Raw genomic sequence first — 26,121 nt, 5'->3', positions numbered from 1 at the left:
GTGTGAACTTTGGCTGAATAGCTTTTAATTGTTCATTCACAAGTTTTTCAATTATTACGTAATTTACATAGTTAGTATAGAACACGTGCATGTAACTTTGAGGAACTAGACAGACATCCAAACATTGTAACCTACATATTTGCTTTTGATACCAATACATTAGCAGCTTAATTATCTGCTATTTTAGGGACATAATAACCCACTTACTTTAAGTGGGTTGCAACCTCAAAGATATCAGTAATTTCATTGAAATTATCTAATAATTCATTTGTCAATTTTATAATGCATTCAGTATTTCTCCAGTGGAACATACACTTGTGGAAATTAAAACAGAGGCCTCAGCCATTTGCCATAATGGAAAGGCCCTGCAGTAGAAATTTGAAATACTGGTAGATAATTAAGAAAGCTTGAATATTGGTTTCACATGCATACCTTCTATCCTATTACATAAATGTTGGTTTTGTAAATATGGGACCAGCAAAACCCTTAGCACAGGAATGAAGAGCGTACAGCATATAACTGGAGGAGATAGTGACCTATGGTATTATCGCTCAACTATCAGAAGCTCAGTTAACGCCCTACAGACCAAGTTCGAATCCCACCATGGCAGATGGTGGAATTTGAATTCAATAAAAAAATCTGGAATCAAGAAGCTGCTGATGACCACGAAACCATTGTTGATTGCTGGAAAAACCCATCTGGTTCACTAATGCCTCTGCGGGAAGGAAATCTGCCATTCTTACCTGGTCTGCTCTACATGTGACTTCAAGGCCACAGCGATGTGGTTGATTCTAAACTGCCGTTGAGGAACTAGAAATGGGCAATAAATGCTGGCCAGCCAACGACACCCATGTCCCATGAATGACTAAAACAAAAAGGAGCAAGATTTTGCCCCTAGCTTTGTGATGCCAATGTCAGAAACAATGGGATTCCAAGCCTACACTTGTCAGCAGAAAGTCTGCCACAGCAATCTTCTGGGCTTCCAAATTGAGCACGTCCATACTTGCTGACCTGTTAAGCAACCCTGAAGCCTCGGCAGCCCCATCAGGAGAGGTGGGCTGCTCAGGAGGTTGAGGATTAGAGAGTCAGCCTTGAGGCATAGATCTAAATTGAGCAGAAGGAAACCTTTGAGAGATTTGATTAGACTGAGGGCACTTGCTAGGGGCAAAATGCTGGAAAGCTGGCAAAATACCTCCTAACTGAGACCTTAAACATCTTCTCTGATACTCAAGATACTTGAGGAAACAAGCTGAGACTAAAGAGTCACTCCTCACAACCTGTATATGAAATGGATTCAAATGCTGACCACAAAGAGGTCACTGCATACCAAAATGGTTGTAACAAATGTCCATCCAAAAGCCATTTTCTTTTGAATGTATCTTCTGAATCATTTGTATTTTATCTTTTTTGCCTTATTTTTCCCTATCTCCACCTCCATGTCTCTTTCAATCAGATTTCCCAATTTCACTGCAAATTGCTCAAACTGTTTTATCAGTTGTAAGATGGTAATGTGAGTTCATCTGCATTTCATATCAGAAGCTGACTCCAAAGCATGGAAGATTCTTATTGCTCCCTTCCATGTTTTCTGACATAGGAGGAATGTGAGGAAAAACCTTTTATACAGTGAATGATAACATCCTGGAACTTGCTGCTCATGAGCGTGCAGGAATCTATGATTTCAAAAGGAAACTGGTTGGATACTTGAAGGAAATAAATTTGCAGGGCTCCAGGAATAGCCACAGGGGAATGAAACTGATTGACCTCATCATGGGGTGCATCAGAAGGAATGCAACCATGTTTGCATCCTGCCAGGACGCCTCAAAAATGGTGCCACACATGATATTGAGCAGGGGAGTGGTGTCAGCTATTAGCATCCTATCTTGTCTGTGGGTTCTCCACAGTACAAGCTGTGTACTGCTGAGGCTTGAATTAAAAGACTTTTCTACATTTTTGGGGCTTGATGTTCTGCCATTTCTGCAGACAGAGGGAGTGGGTTCAAGATCCCACCTTTTGATTGACAGTGTTGAGGGAATATTAAAGGATTAGCTGTCTTTAATCACAAAAATAAATTCACTAAGCACATCATTGTCCCTTTAAGGATCAGAGTAAAGATCATTGGAGGAACCAATTGGGGAGCGGGGGGGGGGGGGGTGGGGTGAAGGTGAAATCACCATGTGACCTCAGTTTTCTGTTCCAGAACCCTCAAGAGCTGATTGCAGTCATGAGACTGATACATCTCTGTATAGTTAAGCTGTAAATAAAATGTGTTGTTTTTCCTTTAACTAGTGAAAAAGAATTATTACAGTTTTTATAATACTCTTACTGCTTAAGGGAATTAAAATCTTTGGATAGGTTACACAAGTTAATTTTTCTCTCAGTATTAAGTATGTAGGAGTGAGTACTCTGATTGTTAATTTAGTTTATTCTCATCGCCACATGGCTCCTGAGGTCTGTCCATGGTAGATACTAAGTGAGTAGCCATGGAGGAAACATAGGGATGAGGGGCTGAGGAAGTGGCATGGACATGTGAGGTGACATGGGGTATGTGGAGGCATGGAGGTAGTATAGGGGTGTGAGGAGGGATGGGAGCTAGAGGACCTTACAACCTTTTATAAAGCTGAGCCAAAGTCTTCTAAACCGCTCATTTTGGCACTTGCCCATCTTTGTTGCTGCCTCCAACCTGACCTCAAAAAGGCAACAGGTCTGACTCAATAATATTGATACAGGGTTGTTTCATTGGGGATAGGTCTGGGGTGTCAGGAGGTTTTCTGACTTGAGCTTCCTGCCTCCATGGTGAAAATCTTGCCTGTGGAGTCTGAATCAGGAGCTGCAAAGTTGAATAATAAATTCAATGCCAATTCATGTGACAAAGCATAATGAAGAGAGGGAAAGAAATATTGGTCAAAAAAGGATTGAACAAAAATGGTTTTAAAACCAACATTTTTTTAAAAAAAACCTGCAATAGCAAATGAAAGCTGAAGGAATGAGGCTCTGATTGCAATTATTAATTTTAGTGCCAGTATGATTGCTTGGCTGCAATTAACATTTAATATGCTATTAACAAGGGTACTTAGATTGAAAGGGACAAGCCCTTACTTTGATCAATAGCTAAGTCAGTGTTAGTAGGCCAGGAACATTAGCCATTCCATGAATTTGAGTAGGGAATGAGAGGGCATCTTCACACAATTTATGGAAGAGGTGCATCTCAGAAAACTACTTCTGTATTTTTGTGTTTAATTGCACAGTGGCACTGAATTGAGGTTGTTGTCCAATTAATGGATAAATAACAGTGATGCTGTTAACCTCAATTTTTATGGTAAATTCAATTTACAATTTTTTCTGTCTGCAATCTTTTTAATGGTTCTGGCAAATCCAGCATTTGTTGCTCATTCCTAATTGCTCTTGAGCAGATGGTGGTGACCCTCCTTCTTGAGCTACTGGAGTCTATAGTTGAGGATACACATATTGCTATTAGGAAAGGGGTTCCAGGACTTAGACCCAGTAGCAGTGAAAGAACAGCAATACAGTTTCAAGCCAGGATGCTGCAAGACTTGGAGGGGAGTGGAGGGGCAGGGCTGGTGCTCCCATATTTCTGTTACCCTTGCCTTTCTAGGTGGTACAGGCTGTGGATTTAGAAGATGTAATAATTTTGAAGGTGACTTGTTGTAGCTTGAAGCAATAATTGATTAAACAACAATATACATAAATAAGGGTCTGACAGAATTGCAATCCGCATCTACTCTCTTCACCTCTCTGGCTCCAACTGAGGTTCCTCCCCATCCCAGGGCATGCACCCAATTGGCTTGGCCACCATGGGGCCCATCCATATGGTCTGACCCATCACATGGCCCTCAAAAAAAAAAAAAAAATTGCCCCCTTAAAGGGATCATGTTACCATAACAGATGATGCCAAAGAGCCCGAATGACTTGCTGTAGAGAATCTTGTAGATGATGCACACTGCTGCCACTGTGTGTCAGTGACTGAGGAAGTGAAAATTTAAAGGGTGGTTGGGATGAGAATCAAGTACAGTGCTTAGTCCTGGATAGTGTCAAACCTGAGTGTTGTTGGAGTTCCACTCATCCAGGAAAGTATTCAATCACACTCCTAACTTGTGCCTTGTAAATAATGAATAGGTTTTAGCTAGTCAGGAAGTGAGTTACTCACCACAGAATTCCCAGTTTCTAGCTTGCTTTGGTAGCCAGAGTATTTATGACTGGTCCAGTTAATTTTCTACTCAAATGATAGCCTCTAGCATGTTGATGTTGGGGGATTCAGAGATGGAAATCCTGATAAATGTCAAAGGGAGATAGCCAGATTCTTTCACGTTGGTGATGGCACTAATTTCATTTGCCACCTATCATGCCCAAGCTTGAATGTTGCCTAGGCCTTGCTGTATGTGGATATAGATGGCTTCAGCATTTGAGGTGCTGTGAATGGTACAAAATCCTTCAATCATCATCATCATCCTCATTTCTGACCTTCTGATAAAAAATCCAGAACCCAAACTGAGCATCAATGAACATGTTGCTGCTGAACAAGGATAATTTGATAACATTGTCGACAGCATCTTGACAGTGACCAACTGAAAATTGTCACTAAATCAATGAGATATAGAAAGTAATCTGTTATACCATAAGAGCACAGAAATTCAAACTAGGGAGTATTTGAAGCAGTGACCATGCAAAATTTAAAGAAAAGTTGGATAAATATTTGAAGTAGAGGAAAGATTATGGCTAGAGAGAAAGATATTGGTTCAGTTTTGGATTGCTTCAGCAAAGTGTTGGCAGAGATATGATGGATTGAATGCCCTCTTCTATAAGATAATAAGAAATAGGTGGTACAGGCTGTGGATTTAGAAGATGTAATAATTTTGAAGGTGACTTGTTGTAGCTTGAAGCAATAATTGATTAAACAACAATATACATAAATAAGGGTCTGACAGAATTGCAATCCACATCTACTCTCTTCACCTCTCTGGCTCCAACTGAGGTTCCTCCCCATCCCAGGACATGCACCCTTGCTCCCAATTGGCTTGGCCACCATAGGCCATTCAGTCCCTCACACCTGCTCTGCCATTCAATAGAATCATGGCTGAGCCAACATTCCTCACAATCACTTTCTTGTCCACTCCCCATAACCCTCAATTTCCTTACTGATCAAAAATCTACCTATCCCAGCCTTATTTATACTCAAGGACTCTGTCCTCACAGCTCTGTGGTAAGGCATCCCAAATGCTCATAATCCTTGGAGAGAAAAAGCAGCATCTCATCTCAGTCTTAAATTGGCACCCCTTTACTCAGACTGCGCTCTCTGGTCCTAGACTCTCCCATGAGGGGAACATCCTCTCAGCTTTTACCCTGTCAAGCCCCTTAAGAATTCTATATGTTTCAATGAGATCACCTCTCATTCATCTAAATTCCAATGATAGAATTCAAATTTGTTTAACCTTGCCTCATGAGACAATCCTTCCACACCAGGAATCATTCTAGTGGACCTTCTCTGAATTGCCTCCAAGGAAATAACATCTTTCCTTAAATAAGTGGACCAAAACTGCTCACAGTACTCCAGATGTGCTGTAAACATCTACAGATGGAACTATGTTCTGTGTAAGGCTGGATAGCATGAAAATTATAGTGAATAATAGAAATATGGATAATGAAAGTTCTGTAATATTCTTAGTGTAACTTTTGAATAATTTTAGCACCAGTTTCACATAATCTACTTGTTCAACATTTGTGATTTAAACTGAACATTGAGTTTTTCTTCTAAACATATATAAAGCCCATCCATTTCTTGAATGACATTTTACTAGCATTATGTCACCACCAAGCTCTATTACAGTTTAACTGATTTAAATAATATTTAATTTTCAGATTGAATGTCATTCCTACCCATAAGTAAAATTTTATCTTGGGCTGACACATACCCAGCTTCAAATAATCAAAACTATATTAAACAAAAATCATCTTCTTGTCTGTGTCAATTTATCTGAGCTAAAGCAAGGTGGTGGTTGGGCATTAACACTTAATGTCAGCACCTCAGGGGCTAAAAAGGAGGGGAGGGGGGGAAAACAAAATTAAGACTCTAATCCTGATTGCTATCTAGTGACTTCAGGTTTGATCCAGAGTGATTATTCTGTACGTCTGGTCACTTGAGTGAGAAGGTTATTGGTGTTTGTGTCTCATATGATTGAACTTTGGCAAGCTACCAGTATGAACTAATGCTCTTCCTTAGTAGCTTACCTTAATGGGAAGGAAATTGAGCTTTCCTGATTCCTGCCCATCTCAAATGGGAGGTACAGCATTCTTTGATTGTATCACAGCTTGGTATGGCTCCTGCTCTAAGACCACAAGAAACTGCAAAAGATTGAGAATGTAGCCCAATCCATCATGCAAACCAGCCTCTGATCCATTGACTGTCTACACTTGCAGCTGCCTTGGCAAAGCAGCATAATTAAAGGAGCCCACGCATTCTCTGTTCCACCTTCTTCCATTGGAAAAGGATAAAAATCTAAGGACATGTACAACTGATTCAATAACAGCTTCTTCCCTGCTGCCATCAGACTTTTGAATAGACCTACCTTGCATTAAGTTTATCTTTCTCTACACCTAACTGTGACTGTAACACTATATTCTGCATGCTCTCCTTTCCTTCTCTATCATATGCACTGTGTAACATGCAAGAAACAATACTTTTCACTGTATGTTAATAAATGTGACAATAATAAATCAAATCATTTTTGTTGCAAAGATTAAGAGTGGTTAAAGAGCTTTATACTAGTAGTTGGAAGAGGTGCTGGAAAACATCCCCAGATTTGCTGTCCTTCACTTAGGATGTCTTGGTCATTAGAGAGGGGGAGGCATTCTTCCCAACAGGAACTAGAATGTTTGCCAGGCTGGTTCCCAGTCTCAGTGGAAGAACAAGTAGATCAATTCTAGAATCTTTGCAACCACAATTGGAACTGTAATGATGAAAAGGTTCAATGATCTGAGTAGCCCTAAGGTATATTTCCACTCTCTGTATTGCAGTAAACCACCTGTAGTCCTAGCTGTCACTTGCCTCCCCTCACCTGATACCTCTCACTCTCCTCCAGTCACAGCCACATAACTGCAGTTACTGGTAAGAACAGAGTAGAACATTGAGCCCTCTGTGCATGCTCTATCATTTGCTTGTAGCTGATCTGTGACTTATTTATGTGCTTTGGTTTCATATCTCTTAACACCATTACCTAAAAATAATCTGTCAACCTCAGTTTTAAAATTTCCACTCTGGTAGATTTTACGTTGTGATGGAAATAATTGGAGCCTTTAATATCACTCTCCATAGCCCCAGGCATGTAATGGTGGCCTTGATGAGACCACACTCTGGACTATTGTATAAAATTTGGCACCCTTACCAAAGAGGATGTACCAGCCTTAGAGAGGCTGCAGTGTAGATTTCCTGGACTGTTTCTTCAGGAATTGTCCTATCAGAAGAGAATGAGTAGACTAGCTCAATGTTCTGTAGAACATGCACATAGTAGTGCATGTTGCCACAACAAGTTGGACTCCTGGGGGGTGGGGGAAGGGAGGGGAGGGAGGGAGGGCATTGACTCAGTTGATTGGTGTGGATCATTCAGCCCTTCAAGCCTGCTCTGCCATTCAGTACAATAATATCTGATCTTTTACCTCAGTTCCACTTTCCTGCACCAACCTATTTTCCCTTAATTCTCTTTGCTATCAATCTGTCCAGAACATATTTAGTGACTGAGCAACCAAAGGGGCAACGAAGCACTTCAAAGACACACAGATCACAGTGAAAAATATTTCCTCACTTCAGTCTTTAGTTAAAAACTTTATTCTGAGACTGTGACCTCTAATTATAAAGGGAAACACTCTTGCTGCATTTACCCCATCAAGTCCTTTAAGACTTTTAAATGTTTCAATGAGGTCACCTCTCATTCTTCTAAATTCCAGGCAACATTGAGCCAGTCTACTCAATTTCTGATTAGGACAATTCCTGAAGGATCAGTCCAGGAAATCTACACTACGGTCCCTCTAAGGCTGGTACATCCTCTTTGGTAAGGAAGCCAAACTTTATACTGTACTCCAGGGTGCAGTCTCACCAAGGCCCTTATAATTGCAGCAAAACTCCTCCACTCATTCTCCGTTAAAAAGACTGACATACTCTGATTCCTAATTATTTGCTTACTTGCATGCTGTGATTCATGTACAAGGACATCCAAGTCCCTAAATACTAATATTTGCCAACTCTCAACATTTAAAAACTAATCTGCTTTTATATTATTCCTCCCAAAGTGGAAAAATCCCAGAATATGAACTGGATTTTGCGCTTCCCAGCCGGCAAGCTTGAAAACATGGAAACTTGTAAAATCCAGTGCATGGCCTACCCGTCTTCCCTAATCTTTCTCAAATTTTAGAGGGGGCAATAGGTCTGTTTTTGGACCTATTGAGGCCCTTATAGTCTCTTAAGAAACTCATCCTGCCCTACTGCTATTTCATCCACTGCAGGATAAAAAAACCCCACACCATCTAAGAAATCACATAATTTACCTGCATAGGCTGGTATCAGGCAACTGTGGGGGAGCCACTTTTGCAGGTTTCCTCAGCTCAAAAGAGCTCCCCTGCACAAAAATCACTCTTCCCCACCCTTTACCTCCCCTCTCCCATCTCAGTCTCTCAATTCCCACTTTTCTCATCTGGAGCTGCCAGCCTATCCCCAACAATATCTTTCACTAATCTTAAATATAGTTCCAGCAGTGGCCACTTTTCCCACCTGGCAGTGTTGGGACAAGACAGCTGCCAGCATGCAATTGGCTAGCAACCATCTAAGATGTGGCTAACTCCCGAGAAAGGAGAAGTCTCATCTTAAAGTCATTAGTACATTAGCATTAAACTGCTCAGGGCCAGCCAGCCAAATCAACCTTTCAGCCAGGCAGCTGGAGATCAAGGTATTCTTTAAATCTAGTTTTAAAATTTAATCTGTCATGTACTTGGCCAGTCTATTAACCTGCTACTTAATGATATCAACTGTAGCTCAGTTGGTAGTACTCTTGCCTGAATCAGCAGGATGTGTGTCAGGTGTCATGACAGGATTTGAGCACAAAAATTTTGCTCAAGTGCTGCGTTGATAGAGGTGTCAATTTTTGGATGAGACATTAACTGAGGTCCTGCCTACCCATGGGCTTCCTCTTGGTGCTCCAGTTTCCTCCCACTGTCCAAAGTGGTGTAAATTAGATGGATTAACCATGATGCATGGGGTTATAGGGATAGGCCTGGCTAAAATGCTCAGAGAATTGGTGCAGACCCAATGGGCCAAGTGGCCTCCTTCTGCACAATAGGATTCTGTGATTCTATACCCTCCCAAGTGAACGTAAAGTTCAATTGTTTCAACCCTTATGTAATTTTTACTAGCAGCGTTTATTCAACAGAAGTCCTCGGACATGGTTACTGCTGTCAAGTTACACTCTCAATTTCTCACTCAGGTCATGACAATCTTGATGGCACAGAATTCCCAGACAGTGACCCTTTAAATGGTCTGGTGGATTCTGGCAATACTGAGACAAAAGCAAAGGATCTTATTGAAATATAACCTGTTTTTTGCTCTGTGCAACTATATAAAACACAGTAACACTGTCTGCTCTATTCTCAGAACTTATTCAACACCAGAATCTGTTTGAAGACAGCTAAACAGAAAACTGTCCCATTCAGTGAGAACATTGTTTGTTTCCTCTTTACATGAATTCCAGCATGTTCTGAATTGCCAGACAGAAAACAGAGTAAGCCAATCCAACGGCAATTAGTTTTCAAATTAACTTTTGATTCTTAGCTGGTAGGATATTTCAGAATGAACCTTTGATTCTTAACCCCATGGTAGCCTCAGATTGCATAGTCAATTCTCAGAATCTAATGATTTCTGAATAAAGAAACCAAATAACTCTTTCAGAATGCTGTCCAGTCCACTTAGGTCTCAAAGGGACATTGCACAAAAGAAAATACAGGCTTTTCCCAGCAATTGGGGCATCACACACTTCATTATCTGGAATGTGCTTTGAGATAGCCTGAGATTATGAAAGGTTCTATCAAAACCTTTATTTTCATATTCCTTTGCATCCTCTCTATGTCCAACTCACAGCTTACTTTCCCACATAACTTTATACCAGTAACAAACTTGGCAACATCATACTCAGTCCTCTCAAAGTCATTGATGTAAGTTGTAAATAGCTGAGCCTTCCAACCTGAAAATTGCTGTCACACAATAGCCAAGAGAAAGCTGTAGCTGCACACTGCAGATAAAGGCATATAAATCCATCAGAGCCAGCATGCTTTTATGAAGGCTAAAATCATGTTTGACTAATTTGCTAGATGTAAAGACCGAAGTGGATATGGGGGTCCTGTAGATGTAGTGAATCTGGACTTCCAGAAGGCACTTGATAAGATGCTGCACAAAAGCTTAATACACAAGATAAGATCTTAGCGTCGTGGGTAATAAGATTGGCTAGTCAATAGGAAGCAGATTGATCGGATAAATGGGTCTTTTTCTAGTTGGCAAGCTATAACTAGTTGGGTGACAGGGTTTGGTCCTCTGATCCCTCAACTATTTACAATCTATATTAATGACTTGGATGTAGGGATAGAATGTACTGTAGCCAAATTTGCAGCTGACACAAATAGTTGGGAAAGCAAGTTTCAATGAGGAAATAAAAAATTTACAAATGGTTCTAAATAGATTGAATGAGTGGGCCAGAATTTGGCAGATGGGATTTAACATTGGTAAGTGTGAAGTTATCCATTTTAGATCAGTGGAGTTATCTAAAGGGAGAGAAACTTCCAAGTACTTTGGTACAGAAGGATGCGGGGGTCCTTGTGCATGAATTGCAGAAAGTGTAGGTGCAGCAGGTGACAAGGAAAGCAAGTGAAACTTTGACATTTATTGCTAATGGAATGGAGTATAAAAATAGAGAACTGCTATTGCAACTGTATAGGGCATTGATGAGACCACATCTGGAGTACTGCACACAGTTTTGGTCCCATTACTTGAGGAAGGATGTAAATGCACTACAGGTGGTTCAGAGAAGATTCACTAGGTTGATTCCAGAGATGAAGGACCAACCTTATGATGATAGATTGAACAGTTAGGCCTATACCCACTGGAGTTAAGAACAAGAGGAGATCTAACTGATGTAAAAGAGATACTAAAGGAGATTGACAAGGGCAGACAAAGTGGATGTTTCCCTTTGTTGGACATTCTTGAATGAGAGATTGTAGTGTTAGGCAAAGAGGTGGCAGATTTAAAACAGAAGCGAGGAGGAATTACTTCCCTCAAAGGGTCATGAATCTGAATTCTCTACACTAGAGTGGACACCAGAATACTAAACAAATTTAAGGAGGAGATGGATAGGCTTTTAAATAGTAGAGGAATGAAGGGTTATGACAGTTGGAAATAGACTGAGATCAGATCAGCCATGATTGTATTGAATGGCAGAGCAGGCTTGAAGGGCTGAATTGCTGACTCCTGCTCTAGTTCTTATGTTCAATACTACAATGGTCAACATATTACAAATTGTGTGGCTGTTGCCTTTATTGTACTCAAGACACTGACAAAAAGCATGAACCTTGGAAGTCTGCCAGCAATATTTTGAATGCATATGACTTTGCTTTGTCACATTGTAATTTTACATACTGAATGGTGCTCTGTAACTGAGCAGAAACCATCTATTGATGTGACATTGTGATACATTTCAATTACTACTATGTCTATGATAATGCAGATTTTATCAATGAATAACATATTTACAGGCACTTTAAATAATTCTCATTGCTTAGCCTAGTAATAATATAAATTATGTTATCATGGATATTGTCAGAACAGTGAAGTGTTATCTAATGCATCTTTATATCGCATATCTTTGATAATGCTGTCAAGTAGAAGATAATTTCACTTGATACACTGTTGTGTCTAGGCAAGCTTGGACAAGTCCTGCTACAATTTGGATGGGTTTCTGTAACAGCCCAAAAATAAGTTAATATAGTCAATTTGTAAGTCATGCATGGCAGAATCCAGTCCAATTTCCCAATGCATGTGTATCAATAAAAGAAAGATTCATTTGATCTTTGATGACTGGTAATAAGTTATCTAAAAGTGTTTCAAATCCAACAGCGCAGATTATCTCTCCTGAGTCAGGTAGCATGAGTCAAGAGAACTCCCACCCCAATCTCAGGAGAAACTCACCAGAATGGTAGGTGTATGCTTCCGGCAGTGAACGTCTGATAGAATAAGACTTGCTGTCCCTGGACACAGATCGAAGGCAACAACATGGGCAGCCGAGCTAGACTTGTTAAAAGGTTTGTTTTGGGTTTTTGCAACTTTAACATTAGACACTCTAGTCCAGACATCTCACAGCATCAGCTTCCTTCACTCTGCATGCCAATTCAAGCTAATCCATGCTCCCCACCCACCCTCATTGTAGTCCCTCAACTTCCATGTGAACTTATTCCAACCCATGCTAACCCCATGACCACTTATAGCTCCATTTCATGACAACCCAACTTACCACTCTAGTTCTTAACACCCTCCATTCCAACTCAGCCTTTATCCAGCATGAGCAAACCATGGGAGTCATGTTGATGTGAAGTAAAAATAAAAACCTAAATACATATTTACTGTGGGAAAAAAAACTCAATCGAGCCCATTTAAAACATTTAAATTGTTGCAAGTACTTAATCCCTTATAGAAACTGACATGCATTCATAACCCATCATTTACAGCTAATGTTTGAGCTGTCATTATATTTGTGGACTTAGGAGCCCTTACTGAGGTAATAATAAGTTGTACAAAGCAGCTAAGCATTAAAGTCATAATGCTAGCCCTTTGAGATATGTCAATAAACTACTTTTGTAACTAACAAGCCAGAGTTTATTCAACATTTAAAGATTATTTTGCAGGACGTGAGCATCACTGGCTAGGCCAACATTTATTGCCATGCCTAATTGCCTTTGAGAACATGGTAGTGAACTGCCTTCCTGAACCATTGTAGTCCGTATGGTGTAGGTAAACGGGCAGTGACGTTAGAAAGGAAGTTCCTGGGTTCAACTGCACTGCTGTTGCTGGGCTGAAGTCAGAACGGTGTGTGGTTTGGAGTGAGACTTGCAGGTGGTGATGTCCCATGCACCTGCTGTCCTTGTCTAGATGGTAAAGATATTGGGTTTGGAAGGTATTGTCAGGGGAACCTTTGAGAGTTGCTGCAACACACTTTATAGATAATCTATACTGCTATCACTGCAGTGTTAATGTAAGCCTACTTGTGTCACTAATAAACTTTACTTTTACCAAATGTGATATGATGGTTGTGCATAGACTGGCTTAATTTCAGACTTTTGCTAGGAAGCAGGCTGAAGTTAGTAATTAGAGCAACCAAAAGCAATGTTTTTCAGTCTTCTCAATATTTAACCAAGGAAATTTCTTCTCATCCATTTCTGGATCTTGTATAAGCAGTCTGATAATTTAGCATCAGTTGAATTGAGTGGGGGAATTCTCTGGCTGTTTACACTGGCACAATTCCCTGGTTCTGCTGGAAGTGCCCTCCCATGGGTTTTGCCACGGCATGGGGTGACATCAGTGGGAAATTCATTGGCAGCAGCAAGACCAGAGAATCCCACTGCCAGCAAACATCACATCATTTCCCACCACCAAGAAACACACAGCTGGGAGGTCAGAGAATTCCCCCCAAGGAGTTTAGAGAGGTGATAATGAGGTAGAGCTGGCTGCTTTCAGCACATTTGTGAAAATGATCTTTGGATAATGTCACCAAATATTTGCATATAGATGAGAACTAGGAGGGGGCAAGCACTGATCATTTCTGGACAGAGTCAGAAATGCAAGGGCAGGGTAAGAAATCATAGCATTGACGTAATGGATAGAGAAAGACGCAGAGAGGCATTATGATATTATTCCTGAGTCATTTGAATATTCAAGTGTAGGTGGGAAAAAGCTTTCTGTATCTGCCTGTGAGCCTAATCAGAATGGGTATTATGGAACTCTGGCTTTGTTCCGAGGGGAATGAGCTACTTTACATGGAAGAAACAGAGGATAATTGTCCCCTATATTTTGGGTTATCTTTTTCCAATTCAGTAGTCATCCAGAAAACATCAGAGAATAAACTAAGTAGAAAGTTCAGTGGTTAGCAGTGAAAGCTGTGATAATTTATGGTCAGGCACCTTGCTTCAGGTACAACCCTACACTGTTTTCGTGGAAGCTACTTGGCTGTTTTTCACATTTCATACTCAAAGTAGTAATAAATAGACTTGGCCATTATTTATCTATTTACTGTTAAATTTCTTAGTGACAGTTAGTGAAGGAGGCCAGAAGTTAATCTTTACTCAGTAAAAGATTTATGCACACACAAACATTTCAAAAGTAAAGCTCCCATCTCTACGGGCCCCAATTTTACCATCACGTTGTGCCCAATTTCAGGCGTGAAAATTTGGTAAAGTCGGACGTGAGGCAAGTAGTGCGATCCATGCCTGCCTCTGAGCTGGTTCCCCCCTTACCAAGGCCCAAAAATGGCTGCGATCGGGACCGTGCCCAAAATGGGCATGACAGCCATTTAAGTACATTTGAATGCAGTTAAATTGAATTAATGGGCTGCACGCTCAACTTTATCAGCACATCCCTCTTTACCACTGCATTTGCCAATCCAGAAATGGCACAAAACAGACATGCTCCATAAAAGTCTGATTCAGGCGCTCCATCAGTGAGGAGGTAAGTCTATAGCATCCGAAGGCTCTGCTGTTCACGGGTGTCCTTTTGTTGCGGCCATTTTCTGTCCTGGGTTGGTGGCTGTGTGAGAGAGGGGGGTTGTTGCTTAGCAGGGTCTCCAATGTCTGACTTGCGGTTGCGGCCCGGAGCCAGAATTCAGCACTGACCTCACGTCTTGTGGTGCTGCTGCGTCCTAGTGCACTCAGCCCACTTCCAGTTGAAGGATGTGCAAAAATTGCACTGCCTCTCAACTTTATAAGGAGCTGAGATTGTGGGGAGCATGTGGCTGGGGAAATTGGGGGAAGGGCTGTGATTATGGGTAGTGCATGTCTGGGAGAATTGGGGGTGCTATGATTGTGGGGTCCGTGTTGCTGGGGGTCTGTGATTGTGGGGAGCGTGTGGCTGGGGGAACTATGACCATTGGTGGGCTAGGGGCAAGCAGCATTCCTTAACGTCTACATGTGTTCCTCTCCATCTCCCCCTTCAGAGTGACAAGATGCTTTTTATATGTTGCAACCAATTGACCTTGCTGTTCTTTTGAATGCTGCTGGAGCTGAGGAGGAGCAGGAGGAAGAATTGTGGGCACAGGAGGCCTGAGCCTTGCCACTTGCAGGAGTAAAGGGGGACGACCACCAGAAGGAGGAGGTGGCCGCTATTCACTCAGAGTGGGGGGTACAGGAGAAAGATGGAGCAGAGACCCTGGAAGTTCTGTGCACAAGTGTCATTTGAACAGATGTTAGACACCATGCGCCACTGACATCTCCACCTCAGAAAGGAGACAGTGCAACACCCCTCACCTGTTGTAGGACCTGGCACCTAGAGGTGTGGGGGTGGGGGCCACCCACTCAATAGCTGTCAAATTGACAGCCGCTCTGAACTTGTGTGACTGGCTCCTTCCAGACCCCTAGCAGAGATATTTGTGGCATTTCCCAAACAACTGTTCACACCTGTATGTCCGGGCTGGGCAGGACATCAAATTTAACCTGGACCAGGCCCAGCAGGAAGCCCAGGCTGCAGGATTCAGTCATTGCAGGGATGCCTAATGTTCAGGGGACCATCGACTGCACCCACATCACCCTCAAGGCCTCCCAACAGAATCTGCATTAGCAAGTTTTTTGGCAGGCAGGACAGTGATGACAACTCATTAAGCATCATGATGATGATGCCCTGGTGCAAACTAGTCTAACTCCTACCTGAGCTGCACATGTACGCTGTATAGCGAATAAGGGTCCACATCTGTGTAGTGGATAAGGCATCTGAAACCCCCATACAGGGCCCCTGAGGCAGGTGGGGTGAGGACAGGAGGGAATCACTCATGGGGACTGGGGAACCAATGTCTTCCTTTTTTCAGTGACACAGCATTAAGGGGCCTCCCCAACTGATCATCAACATAAAGCATCCTTCCAGCAATCATCAATGGAGGAGGATTCCTATTCCAGACTAATCTGAGACAAATTAGTCACAGGTGGGTGGTGAAAAACATTTAATTGCAATAAAGGTGTTTAAATAAGATGCTCTAACACAAAAACTTGTTAACAGAAAATGTGATGATGCTTAAATATCTTTCTAACTAGTGCAGACTTTCACCCATGCCATCTGTGTAACTACAACTTCCTATTACATAGTCTACAACTACGTCTCAGTGACCCCCCAGAATGTACATCAGAGGTGGAGGGGGCCAGCTGCCTACCTAGCCCCAATGTCCTGTGCTGGTGGGCATTCTCTAGAGGCCCTGGCCTGCTTCCAAATGTGTCCCACTGCCAATGAGATGCCCCAGCATCAGGAAGGGAAGAGTCAGAAGGTGAAGCCACAGCCACAGTCTCCAGGTTGGAAGGCCCCAGCATGGGCTTGAGCCCTTCCTCCTCTTGTGGGGTTCCTGTGGGCCCCCAGGACATTCCATGTGATGGCAGTGCTTCTGCAACGAGCTCCAGAAGTTCCAGCATCACCTGGTCCTACCAGTCCTGGAGGACCACCTGCCCTTGGTGGTCAAGCCCTCTGTGATAGCCACTTGAGTTGGGGGCTACCTGTCAATGGCCACAGCAAGTGCCCTCTGAGACTGGGCCACATTCTCAAGGACTGTTGCCATAGTCCGTTGTGTCTCAGCGCTGTCCTGAGTCTCCTGCAAGCTCTTGAGCCTCTCAGCAATAGGTCACAGAATCTCTAGAAGTCTGTTTAGTCCCTCAGCTGTATCTGTTGTGACTTGTCATCACTTGGAGCCTGTGCCACTCATGGCAAGGATCCTCTGCCCCAGGCTTTCCACTGCAGATGTCACTCTTGCAGTGTTGGCCTGGGAATCACACAAGACAGGCAATAGCTGGTCTGCCTGAAAGCTCCAGGATTCCTCCCAACAACCTCACAGGCAGTCCAGTGTCAGCCCCTCCTGCATTCCCTGGCTCTGTTGCTGCATCTCCAGCAGTTGAGGGAGAAGTGATCTCAGAGGCCCAGCATGTAGCCTGGGGCCAGCTGAGTCCTCGCCTCCAGCAGGCCCTCGCATGCCAGACATTCCCTCCTCCACCCAATGTACATTATCAGATGTGTCGTGCTCACCAGAGAGAGTGATCCAGAAGCCTCACCACTAAGTGCAGCCACTGACATATCAGTATCTGGGATGGCAAGTTGAGATGGAAGCTGATGCCAAAACTATGCCACTCTTGGAGGTCCCTTCACCCATATCCTCCAAAGGCTCATCCAAGGTGTGTTGGGAGCTGCAGAAGAGCCTAGAGTCCAGAAGTTCCCAGAGCGTGGGGATCTGTCCCTGCAACTCAGGACAGAAGGTCAAGTGCAAAGGAGGGAGAGGAATCCAGAAGCCAAACGTGTGATTCACATTTTCCACTGAAAATGGAACAAAGCACCAAAAGGCACAAGCCCTTTGGCCTTCCAAGCCCGCAGCAACCAGGCTGCCCATCTGATTTATAACCCCTTTTCCTTCCAGGGACCATATGCCTCTATTCCCATCCCATTCACAGCTGTAGAGATGCCCCTTAAAGATCACTATCGTATCTGTACCCACGACCTTCCCCCAGCAGCCAGTTCCAGGCACACGCTACCCTCTGTGCAAGTAAACATGCCTAGTACATCTCCTTTAAACCTTGCCCGCCACACTCAAAACTCAGGCCGCCAAGAAGTTGTCAAAGCGAGTGGAGGAATGACAAATGCACGTCTTGACGGCAGCCTGACCATGCTGTCACCGGCAACTTGTACCTCCCCTTCCCTTGACAATTCCAGCACCCGCTCTTCAAAGGGGGCAAGGACCCAGAGGTATATACTCTTGCAACTTGGCTGATCTTGGCTACCTGATACGCTGCAGGAAAGGATGTCCCGAGGCATCGTACGTTGGGGAGACCATGCAGATGTTACAACAACGGATGAATGAACACTGCTTGACAAATCACCAGGCAAGGCTGTTCTCTTCCTGTTGGGGAACACTTCAGAGGTCATGGGCTTTTGGCCTCTGATCTTCAGGCAAGTGTTCTCCAAGGCTGCCTTCACGACAGCGCAGAGTCACTGAGCAGAAACTGATAGCAAGTTCCGCACACGAGGACAGCCTCAACTGCGATCTTGGGTTCATGTCACACTATCTGTAACCCCCACAACTTGCCTGGACTTGCAAAATCTCACTTACTGTTATGTCTGGAAACAATACATACCTCTTTAACCTGTGCTTAATGCTCCCTCCACTCACATTGTCTATACCTTTAAGAATTGATTAGCTGTAAAGACTCACATTCCAATCATTATGCATATAAATTGAGTTTGTGCCCTGTTTGTGATCAGAACTGTAAGAAGTCTGACAACACCAGGTTTAAGTCCAACCAATCTATTTGATATTAAACTCAAGCTTTTGGGGTTTGCCCTTCATCAGGTGAACTCTTGTTTACCCTGCTGTGTTTATCCCAGTCCAACACCAGCCTCTCCACATTGTGATCAGAACTCCCTGCCACCTGAAGGAACAATGTCTTCCAAAAGCTTAAAGCATTCGCTACAAATAAACTTGTTGGACTTTAAGCTGGTGTTGTGTGATTTCTTTGAGATGGAAGGAGCCATGAAAGAAATGATGGCATGACTCCTGCAGAGTATCACATGGTAGCTCTTAAAGGGCAAGCACAGTAGGGCTCTGGGGTGGGGAAATCAGGAGAAGTTTGGGGGAAGATGCAAAATGGGGTTCAGCACTCACCCTTACTACACAGATGAAGTCATTGACTTTTTTTTTTCCAGTACTGCTTCCTGGTTTGGATGGCCAGTGCCCTGGCATTGACTGAGGTGGCAACTTCCTCCCAGACTGCATTTCCATCATCTTCCATGGGTCTGTATACTCCTGGGGGAAGAGGGTGTCTTGCCTCTGCTACATCCATAACCTCCCCAGATCATCCTCAGAAAATCAGAGGACTGGTTACACACACATTTTGTGTAGGAATGCCTACCTACCTACCTACCTACCTACCTGCCTGTCCACTCGAGTTTTATTGGAGTTGTCTCTCATTACGGAGATCAGCTGCAGGCAGTTTGGCAGAACATTCCAGCAAGTTTCATGTGGTTTGCTTGTTAGCATTCAGGGGAAGGCAAGTCAGCACTTGCAGGTGTGCTGATGAGGAGGGGGGGCAGAAGTGGATCAGTGCCTCAATGATTGGGGATAGAAGGAGGTATCACATAGCCATCAGAGTCTGGAGAAGATGGGGGTCTTGTGTGGGAGGGTCCAGGGTGGGGGTGAGAGAGTTCACCCTGCCTGATATCTGTAGGATAGAGAGGGGAAGGGTGCATCTCTCTGCCTGAGATCAGTGTGGGGAAAGGGGGGTCCACTGCCACTCTGCCTGAGATCATTGGGGAGGAAGGGTGGAGGGGGCTGGGATCACTCTGGATGTTGGGTAAGTGGGGGGACAAAGGGGTCAATAATTTTGTGAGGGTGGGGCAATGTCAGTGGGGGATAGGGGGAGGCATTATCTGGCCCAGGAGCAAAGTGTCATGGAGTATTATTCTATCATTTTGTTCCGCACGTGCAGTTGGAGGTGCCAATCAGAGCTGCAATATTTTGGGTGTGATAAGCTCCACCCACAGATTTGTGCAGTACGATTTGGACTTGCTGATATTTTTGCAGGCAGAGTGTGTGTGGGGACACTGGAGAATGGGTCTAAATGTCAGATTTAAAAACACTCCCAGTTTCAAGTCTACCCAGCCCTTAGAATCAAAATAGTAAAATAGGGCCCAATGACCCATCACCAGTGTCAATAAGTTTCCCTTTCTGCCCCTTTGAGTGTGATAGTTAACCAAATAAACCAATGGACTAATGAGTCACCCATTAAAGGGCACTGTAACAATAGCACAAAATTTTAAAGGGAACTTAACAATTCAAATTAAAATATCATTCTGTGGGGAGATAATGCAATCCAACCCCTGCATTGCCCACTACTTTTGAGGCCCACTTGCCTCATAAGTAGTGGAGGACATAATGTCCCCCCCCTCTCCAAAGACACCCAGGCATGGACATAATCACAAAAGAGAGGCAAATGGTTGGGTAGAAAGTTGTCTTTTTTTTTGTGCATAAGTCCAATGAGTGTCTCCCAACCCCTCCCTACCTTTCAATTTTAATTTATCTAATTAAAATTTGCTGGTAATAAGTGTTAGTTTATAGGTCAACCACAGTCTGATCGGAGTGTTTATTTTTTCTCTGCTTTCTGAAGTCAAGGATGTGTGGAACATATTATAAATTTACTAATTCGAATCTACTGACAAAGGATCTCCGATCAGTATCTGTTCTTGGTAGAATGACCTGGATATTGAACAGGTAAATAGTTTCTCTGGTTCCTAGGGAATGAGGGCTTTTTTTTGATGGGAGTGATCTTCAGCAGTGAAAACAAGCAAATAACCTGAGGTAGAAGTTCAACGAGACAAGATTGATATCATTGGCTTTTTACACTTGCTTACAAACAGTAATTGGTTTCTCACCTGACATATATCAAGCTTCAAATAATCAAGGATGCATTAAAGAAACTTTTTCCTGCATACAATCTCATTTTACTGATTCAGACTTGCTTCCTGAGACTCTGAACATTGTTGATGACAGCAGTATCTAAAAATAGTGCACCACTTTAGCAGCTCTTCCCAGCAGCATTGCAAATTTAATTGTTTCATATGCACACGAGGATGAGTTCTGCCATAGTGCCAAGAATGGAATGTAGGTATGATTTGCAGTAATTTTTAATTATCCTGTACAATGGATAATCCCACATGAAAGGTATATCACAGCTGCACAAGCTGGTTTCCAATTCCAACATTCTATTCACTGCAATGCACCAGTGCAGATTTAATCGCTTATAATTCTGGAATTGCTACACAGCCATCCGACTTTTCTCTCCACTGTGGTCTCCATATCACGGAGGTGCTTGTGATATTTGGCTGCCGCCAGATGAAGTGACAAGAAGGTTTGATTAAGGCTGATTGTGCGGAATGCATCGTGAAACTCAGGAATCAAAAGCAATTAGAATCAAGTTGGAAAGTGCTATCGCCATAAAACCAATTGCTACAAGGGCAACCTTTGAAAGTTAAGCTGCAAAAGAAAACTGATTATGCTGTTGCTTGCAAGTCTTATCCTGAATTTTAAATAAAATGCCATATGTCCCTGAAAGATGACTGTTTTGGTGTGGTTGCATTTGCTGATCTGAGCCGGGTCTGGGCTGGGTACTACATTTAGGCAGAACCCATGGTTAAGAGTCAGGACTTCTCTTCCTGGTCATCGATGACTGCGGCTACAGAGTAAGCAAAGATGAAATTAGTGTCTTGATTTTAACTCCTGCCTCCTAGAGTAAATAGTGCAAATTGTGGGGGTTAAGATAGATAAGGGAGTTTATGCTTCTTTCCTGTCCCAACACCTTAATTTGGCTGACCTCAGGTCCCAGAAGGCTGCCTATCTTAGAGGGTAGACATGATGTAGGGATGCAGGCTTTAGACTGGGGTAAACACAGTAAGAAGTCTCACAACACCAGGTTTAAGTCCAACCAGTTTATTTGATAATAATCCCACAAGCTTTCGGAAACGGTGTTCCTTCGTCAGGTGTTTGGAAGATTCTGATCAGAGAAGGGCATATAGTCACACACAGTTTACAGAATACTGATTAGAATGCAAGTCTTTACAGCTAACCTGCTATTCAAGTCTTAAAGATGCAGACAATGTGAGTAGAGATAGCATTAGCATAGGTCAATGAGATGTATATCTCTCCAGACAGGACAGTAAGTGAGATTTTGCAAGCCCAGGCAAGTCATGGGGGTTATGACGCTATGACAACAAATGAATGAACATCGCTCGACAATCACAAGGCAAAACTGTTCCCTACCTGTTGGCGAACACTTCAGTGGTCACGGGCATTCAGCCTCTGATCTTCGGGTAAACGTTCTCCAAGGCAGCCTTCATGACACGTGAAAGCGCAGAGTCACTGAGCAGAGACTGATAGCCAAGTTCCACACACCTGAGGACGGCCTCAACCGGGATCTTGGGTTCATGTCGCACTATCTGTAACTCCCATGACTTGCCTGGGCTTGCAAAATCTCACTTACTGTCCTGTCTGGAGACAATACACATCTCTTTAACCAATGCTTAATGCTATCTCCACTCACACTGTCTGCATCTTTAAGACTTGAATAGCAGGTTAGCTGCAAAGACTTACATTCTAATCAGTATTCTGTAAACTGTGTGTGACTTTATATGCCCTTCTCTGATCAGAATCTTCCACACACCTGATGAAGGAACAGCGTTTCCGAAAGCCTGTGGGATTACTATCAAATAAACTGGTTGGACTTTAACCTGGTGTTGTGAGACTTCTTACTATCTTAGAGGGTAGTCATGATGTGGAGATGCTGGCATTGGACTGGGGTAAGCACAGTAAGAAGTCTCACAACAACCAGTTAAAGTCCAAATAGTTTATTTGGTAGCAAACGCCACTAGCTTTCGGGGCTTTGCTCCTTCTCCAATCACCTGGCAAAGCCCCGAAAGCTAGTGGCGTTTGCTACCAAATAAACCTGTTGGACTTTAACCTGTTGTTGTGAGACTTCTTGCTATCTTAGAGGGCACAGTAAAAGTTTCAGGTTAAAGTCCATCAGGTTTACTTGGAATCATGAGCTTTCAAAGCACTGCTCCTTCATCATGCCATCTTAGAGGTGTGGGAGTCTAATTCAAATAGCATAATCACATCCCACTGATGGCATTGGAACACATGGAACATTGTATCTGTGGACCTGACCAGCTACCAAATAGTCACACAACCAGGAGCAAAAATTAGCGACAGCAACACTCCTAGCTGAAGGAGTTAAAGGTGCTCTTCTTAACTCAAAAATCCTTGGTCAAGATTTCCCTCCCTCCCTTGGGTATGGACCTCCACAATTCCCCCTTCTCATCCGTCTGGTTAACCTTGCTGAAAAACATTTCCAGCAGGCTCAGCAGCAGCAGACCTACACCACCCATCATCCCAGCCCATGTTCCACCGAATTGCAATTCCTACTTGCTGAAGGTAATAACACAGTTGCCAGTGTTGTTAGCATGATGTTGTGGGCAAGAGCTCAAATCTTCAAGGTTCACCATTGAAGAGATCGGACAGATCCCCACATCCTTCAACAACACACTCACCATTCCTGTCCCAAGTTGCGGCTCAAGTGAGGTCAAAATTTGAGTCACCTGACCTCAAAGTACCACCCACTTTTCAGCCGGGTGAAATGACAACACTGATTGTTACTGCTCTGATGTTAGCTGTGTTTGCTCACGACAACTGGAGCGTCCCGGCAGCTGCTGGAGGTCAGACTAGCTAAAACATGACCAATACAGAGTTCCTGATGCGTTTGGAATTGTGGACCAGAAATAACTTTCTTGAGAGGAGAAGAGAAAATGACAATTATATAACTTATTTAATTGCCACTCCTGTGCCTTAACCCTAATTCTAGTAGGATGCCATATACTTTAATCCTGCTGTAACAAGTAGATGAACAATGATTTCACTAAGAATGTAACATAATCTGGAGTACCTGTTTAACAGTCTCTGAGATGCATTTAAGCCGTACTTGGTTTATTAGATGCTGAGGCACAATGCAGTTTTGTTGAGGAGCAGGCTGTCTTTTCAATGGCCTGGCTGAATGTTGCTTTCCATGATTGTAGGACACTGATTTTTTCGCTTGTTGTTGTTGAAGTTGATCAATTTTCATACGGCAATACATTCGCAAAGGTGTTGATTCTACTGCAGGAGGCTGAGTAATCTCTAATAAGGAAAGAATGCAAGATAAACCTCAGAAGAAAGAACACTAACACCAAAGCCTGTTTAGAGAAAAAGTAATCTGATGGGAGCAAAACACACATTTGTGGTGAGAAGGGGATAGCTCTGTCACTCATAACTTGACCTTGTTATATTATAAGCACATGTAATGCAACATCCTTTATTAAAAATGGGTCATGTTTCTACCAATACTTAGCTGGCTTTAGCTGTAGTCTCACACTGTTGGTCATAAACATTAAAAGAGTGATGCATTGTAGCACCTGGATCTCTTTTTCACTGCTGACTTCAATTCTGCACCCAGTAGGGTGGATGCATTTTATCTTTTGATCTTCCCACATACAGAACACTACGCATTTCTAAGTTGAACATCATGTGCCAAGCATGGGTCCATTCCCAATGCAATGTGATCTACCTAGGGTGGGCAAGCATCTTCTACAACTGTATTACTGGCACATATCCATAACCTGCATCAGTTATGAAAGTAGTAAATAACAAAGGACCTTGCATCAATTCCTGAAAGACATGACTGAGAACCAGTCTGCAAGCAGATCAAAATACATTGACAACAATATTCTACTTACAGACATTTAACCAATTCTCAATTTATCACTGCAGATTACTGCAAATTCCACCAGATAAGTCTCTTGTAAAAGCTTTTGGAAAGAATGTATGTTGGGTGGTGGTGGTTGTATTGAGGCAATGTTGCTAGACTAGTAATCCAGAGGCCTAGGCTATTGCTCTGAGGACACAAGTTCAAATCCCACCGTGTCAGCTAGTGGAATTTAAATTCAATTCACGAATGTGGAATTTAGAGAAGCTTGTCTCGTTCATGGTGATCATAACTTTGTTGATTGTCATAAACTCCCATCTGAATCACTAATGCCCAGTGGTATACAGTCAGGAGAAAATTGTCCTGGGATTGATTCTGGATCCCATGAAGACTAATGGTAACAAGTTAAACATGTGCAAGAAAACTATACCATCTACTACATCCCAAAACCCCCTCCAAATGAATAAGTACAAAATCACCCAGCACCCTCCCTCAGTTGATAAATTAATATATTGAACTTCAATTGGAGAAAGCACTGGTAGTTGGAAGGGCACTGATTCAACTCTGGATGGGTGACTTCAATATCCGTCATCAAGAGTCCCTTGGTAATATCATTACTGACAAAGCTGGCTCAGTTCTAAAGGACATATTTGCTGTACTGGATGTGGCAAATATCTAGTTCATGGTCATGTTAAAATTTTAGATGTAATTATTAATTAGGGAAGAATAAAGTTGAACTGTAGAAAATAGGAAAAATGCAACTAAAGCAGCTTGAATTCTATTACAGTTAAGAGATCGAGGTCATGTTGACTTAAGGAGTTAACAGTTATAAAAATATGACACCAAAACAGTATCTTACTTAGCCGAGAAACAGAGACGTACTGCTCCCAATGAAGTACAACCCAGAGAAATGTTTTGTTTTGGGAGTTAGAGATAAATTGGCTTAAAAGCAGATTGTGAATCCTAAAAAAAGCTACATTGTCATGGAGATAGGTAGAGCTAAGGAAGGCTCTCAGTTTCTATTTACCTGTGCATTTGTTGGGAGAGAGGATTCCATGCTTGAGAAAATTAAGGCTTAGAGAGGTCCTGGGGAGCTGAAACGTGCTGGAAGGCTGTTGGTTTCATGCAGGAAAGGGTTAGAGCTCAGAAGAAACCCTGCAAGGTATTTATAGCTTGGTCCTGCCAGGAGACTGGAGTTCAGGGAAATCCAAGGGCAGTGCCAACTTAGTGGTCTGATAGAGTTGGAAACATGTCAGTAATTAGAAGCAAGATTTCAGATTTGTGAATCCCATGGAATACAGTCCTAGGAGAAGATATTTAAGCAACAGGAGGTGAACAGTCTTTGAGGCAGTCTGAGGGGGTAGGTTTTTTTTGGCATCCAGAGGCTAAGGTGGGGTATTACAGCCTTGCTCATCCCAAAAATGTAAAATCCCACCCGAGGTCAATGGGCCATCCCATTGTCTGCCCCTTGCCCACTCTGATTCCATGGCAAGTGGGATGGTAAAATTCTGGCCTAGAGCTTTGAAAGTGAAGTGTCAAAATCTTTCATGTGGGAGAGAATTTTGT

At 42.8% G+C, this 26,121-nt stretch overlaps 1 protein-coding gene across 4 annotated transcripts in view; it reads right to left on the bottom strand.

Moving 5' to 3' along the window:
- The window catches only part of LOC145342656 (uncharacterized protein C8orf48-like), a 57,196-nt gene that overhangs the window by 4,773 nt on the left and 26,302 nt on the right, over window positions 1-26,121 (bottom strand). For all 4 annotated transcript variants that reach the window (XM_080188202.1, XM_080188203.1, XM_080188204.1 and 1 more), the window contains exon 4: window positions 23,761-23,990. In XM_080188202.1, the coding sequence (XP_080044328.1) occupies window positions 23,761-23,990 (230 nt within the window). The remainder of the gene's footprint in view (window positions 1-23,760; window positions 23,991-26,121) is intronic.

The sequence above is a fragment of the Carcharhinus amblyrhynchos genome, chromosome 4, assembly GCF_965287045.1.
Source record: "Carcharhinus amblyrhynchos chromosome 4, sCarAmb.v2.hapA, whole genome shotgun sequence".
In the NCBI taxonomy this organism is placed as follows: domain Eukaryota; kingdom Metazoa; phylum Chordata; class Chondrichthyes; order Carcharhiniformes; family Carcharhinidae; genus Carcharhinus; species Carcharhinus amblyrhynchos.
This window is presented reverse-complemented; position numbering and strand designations above follow the sequence as displayed.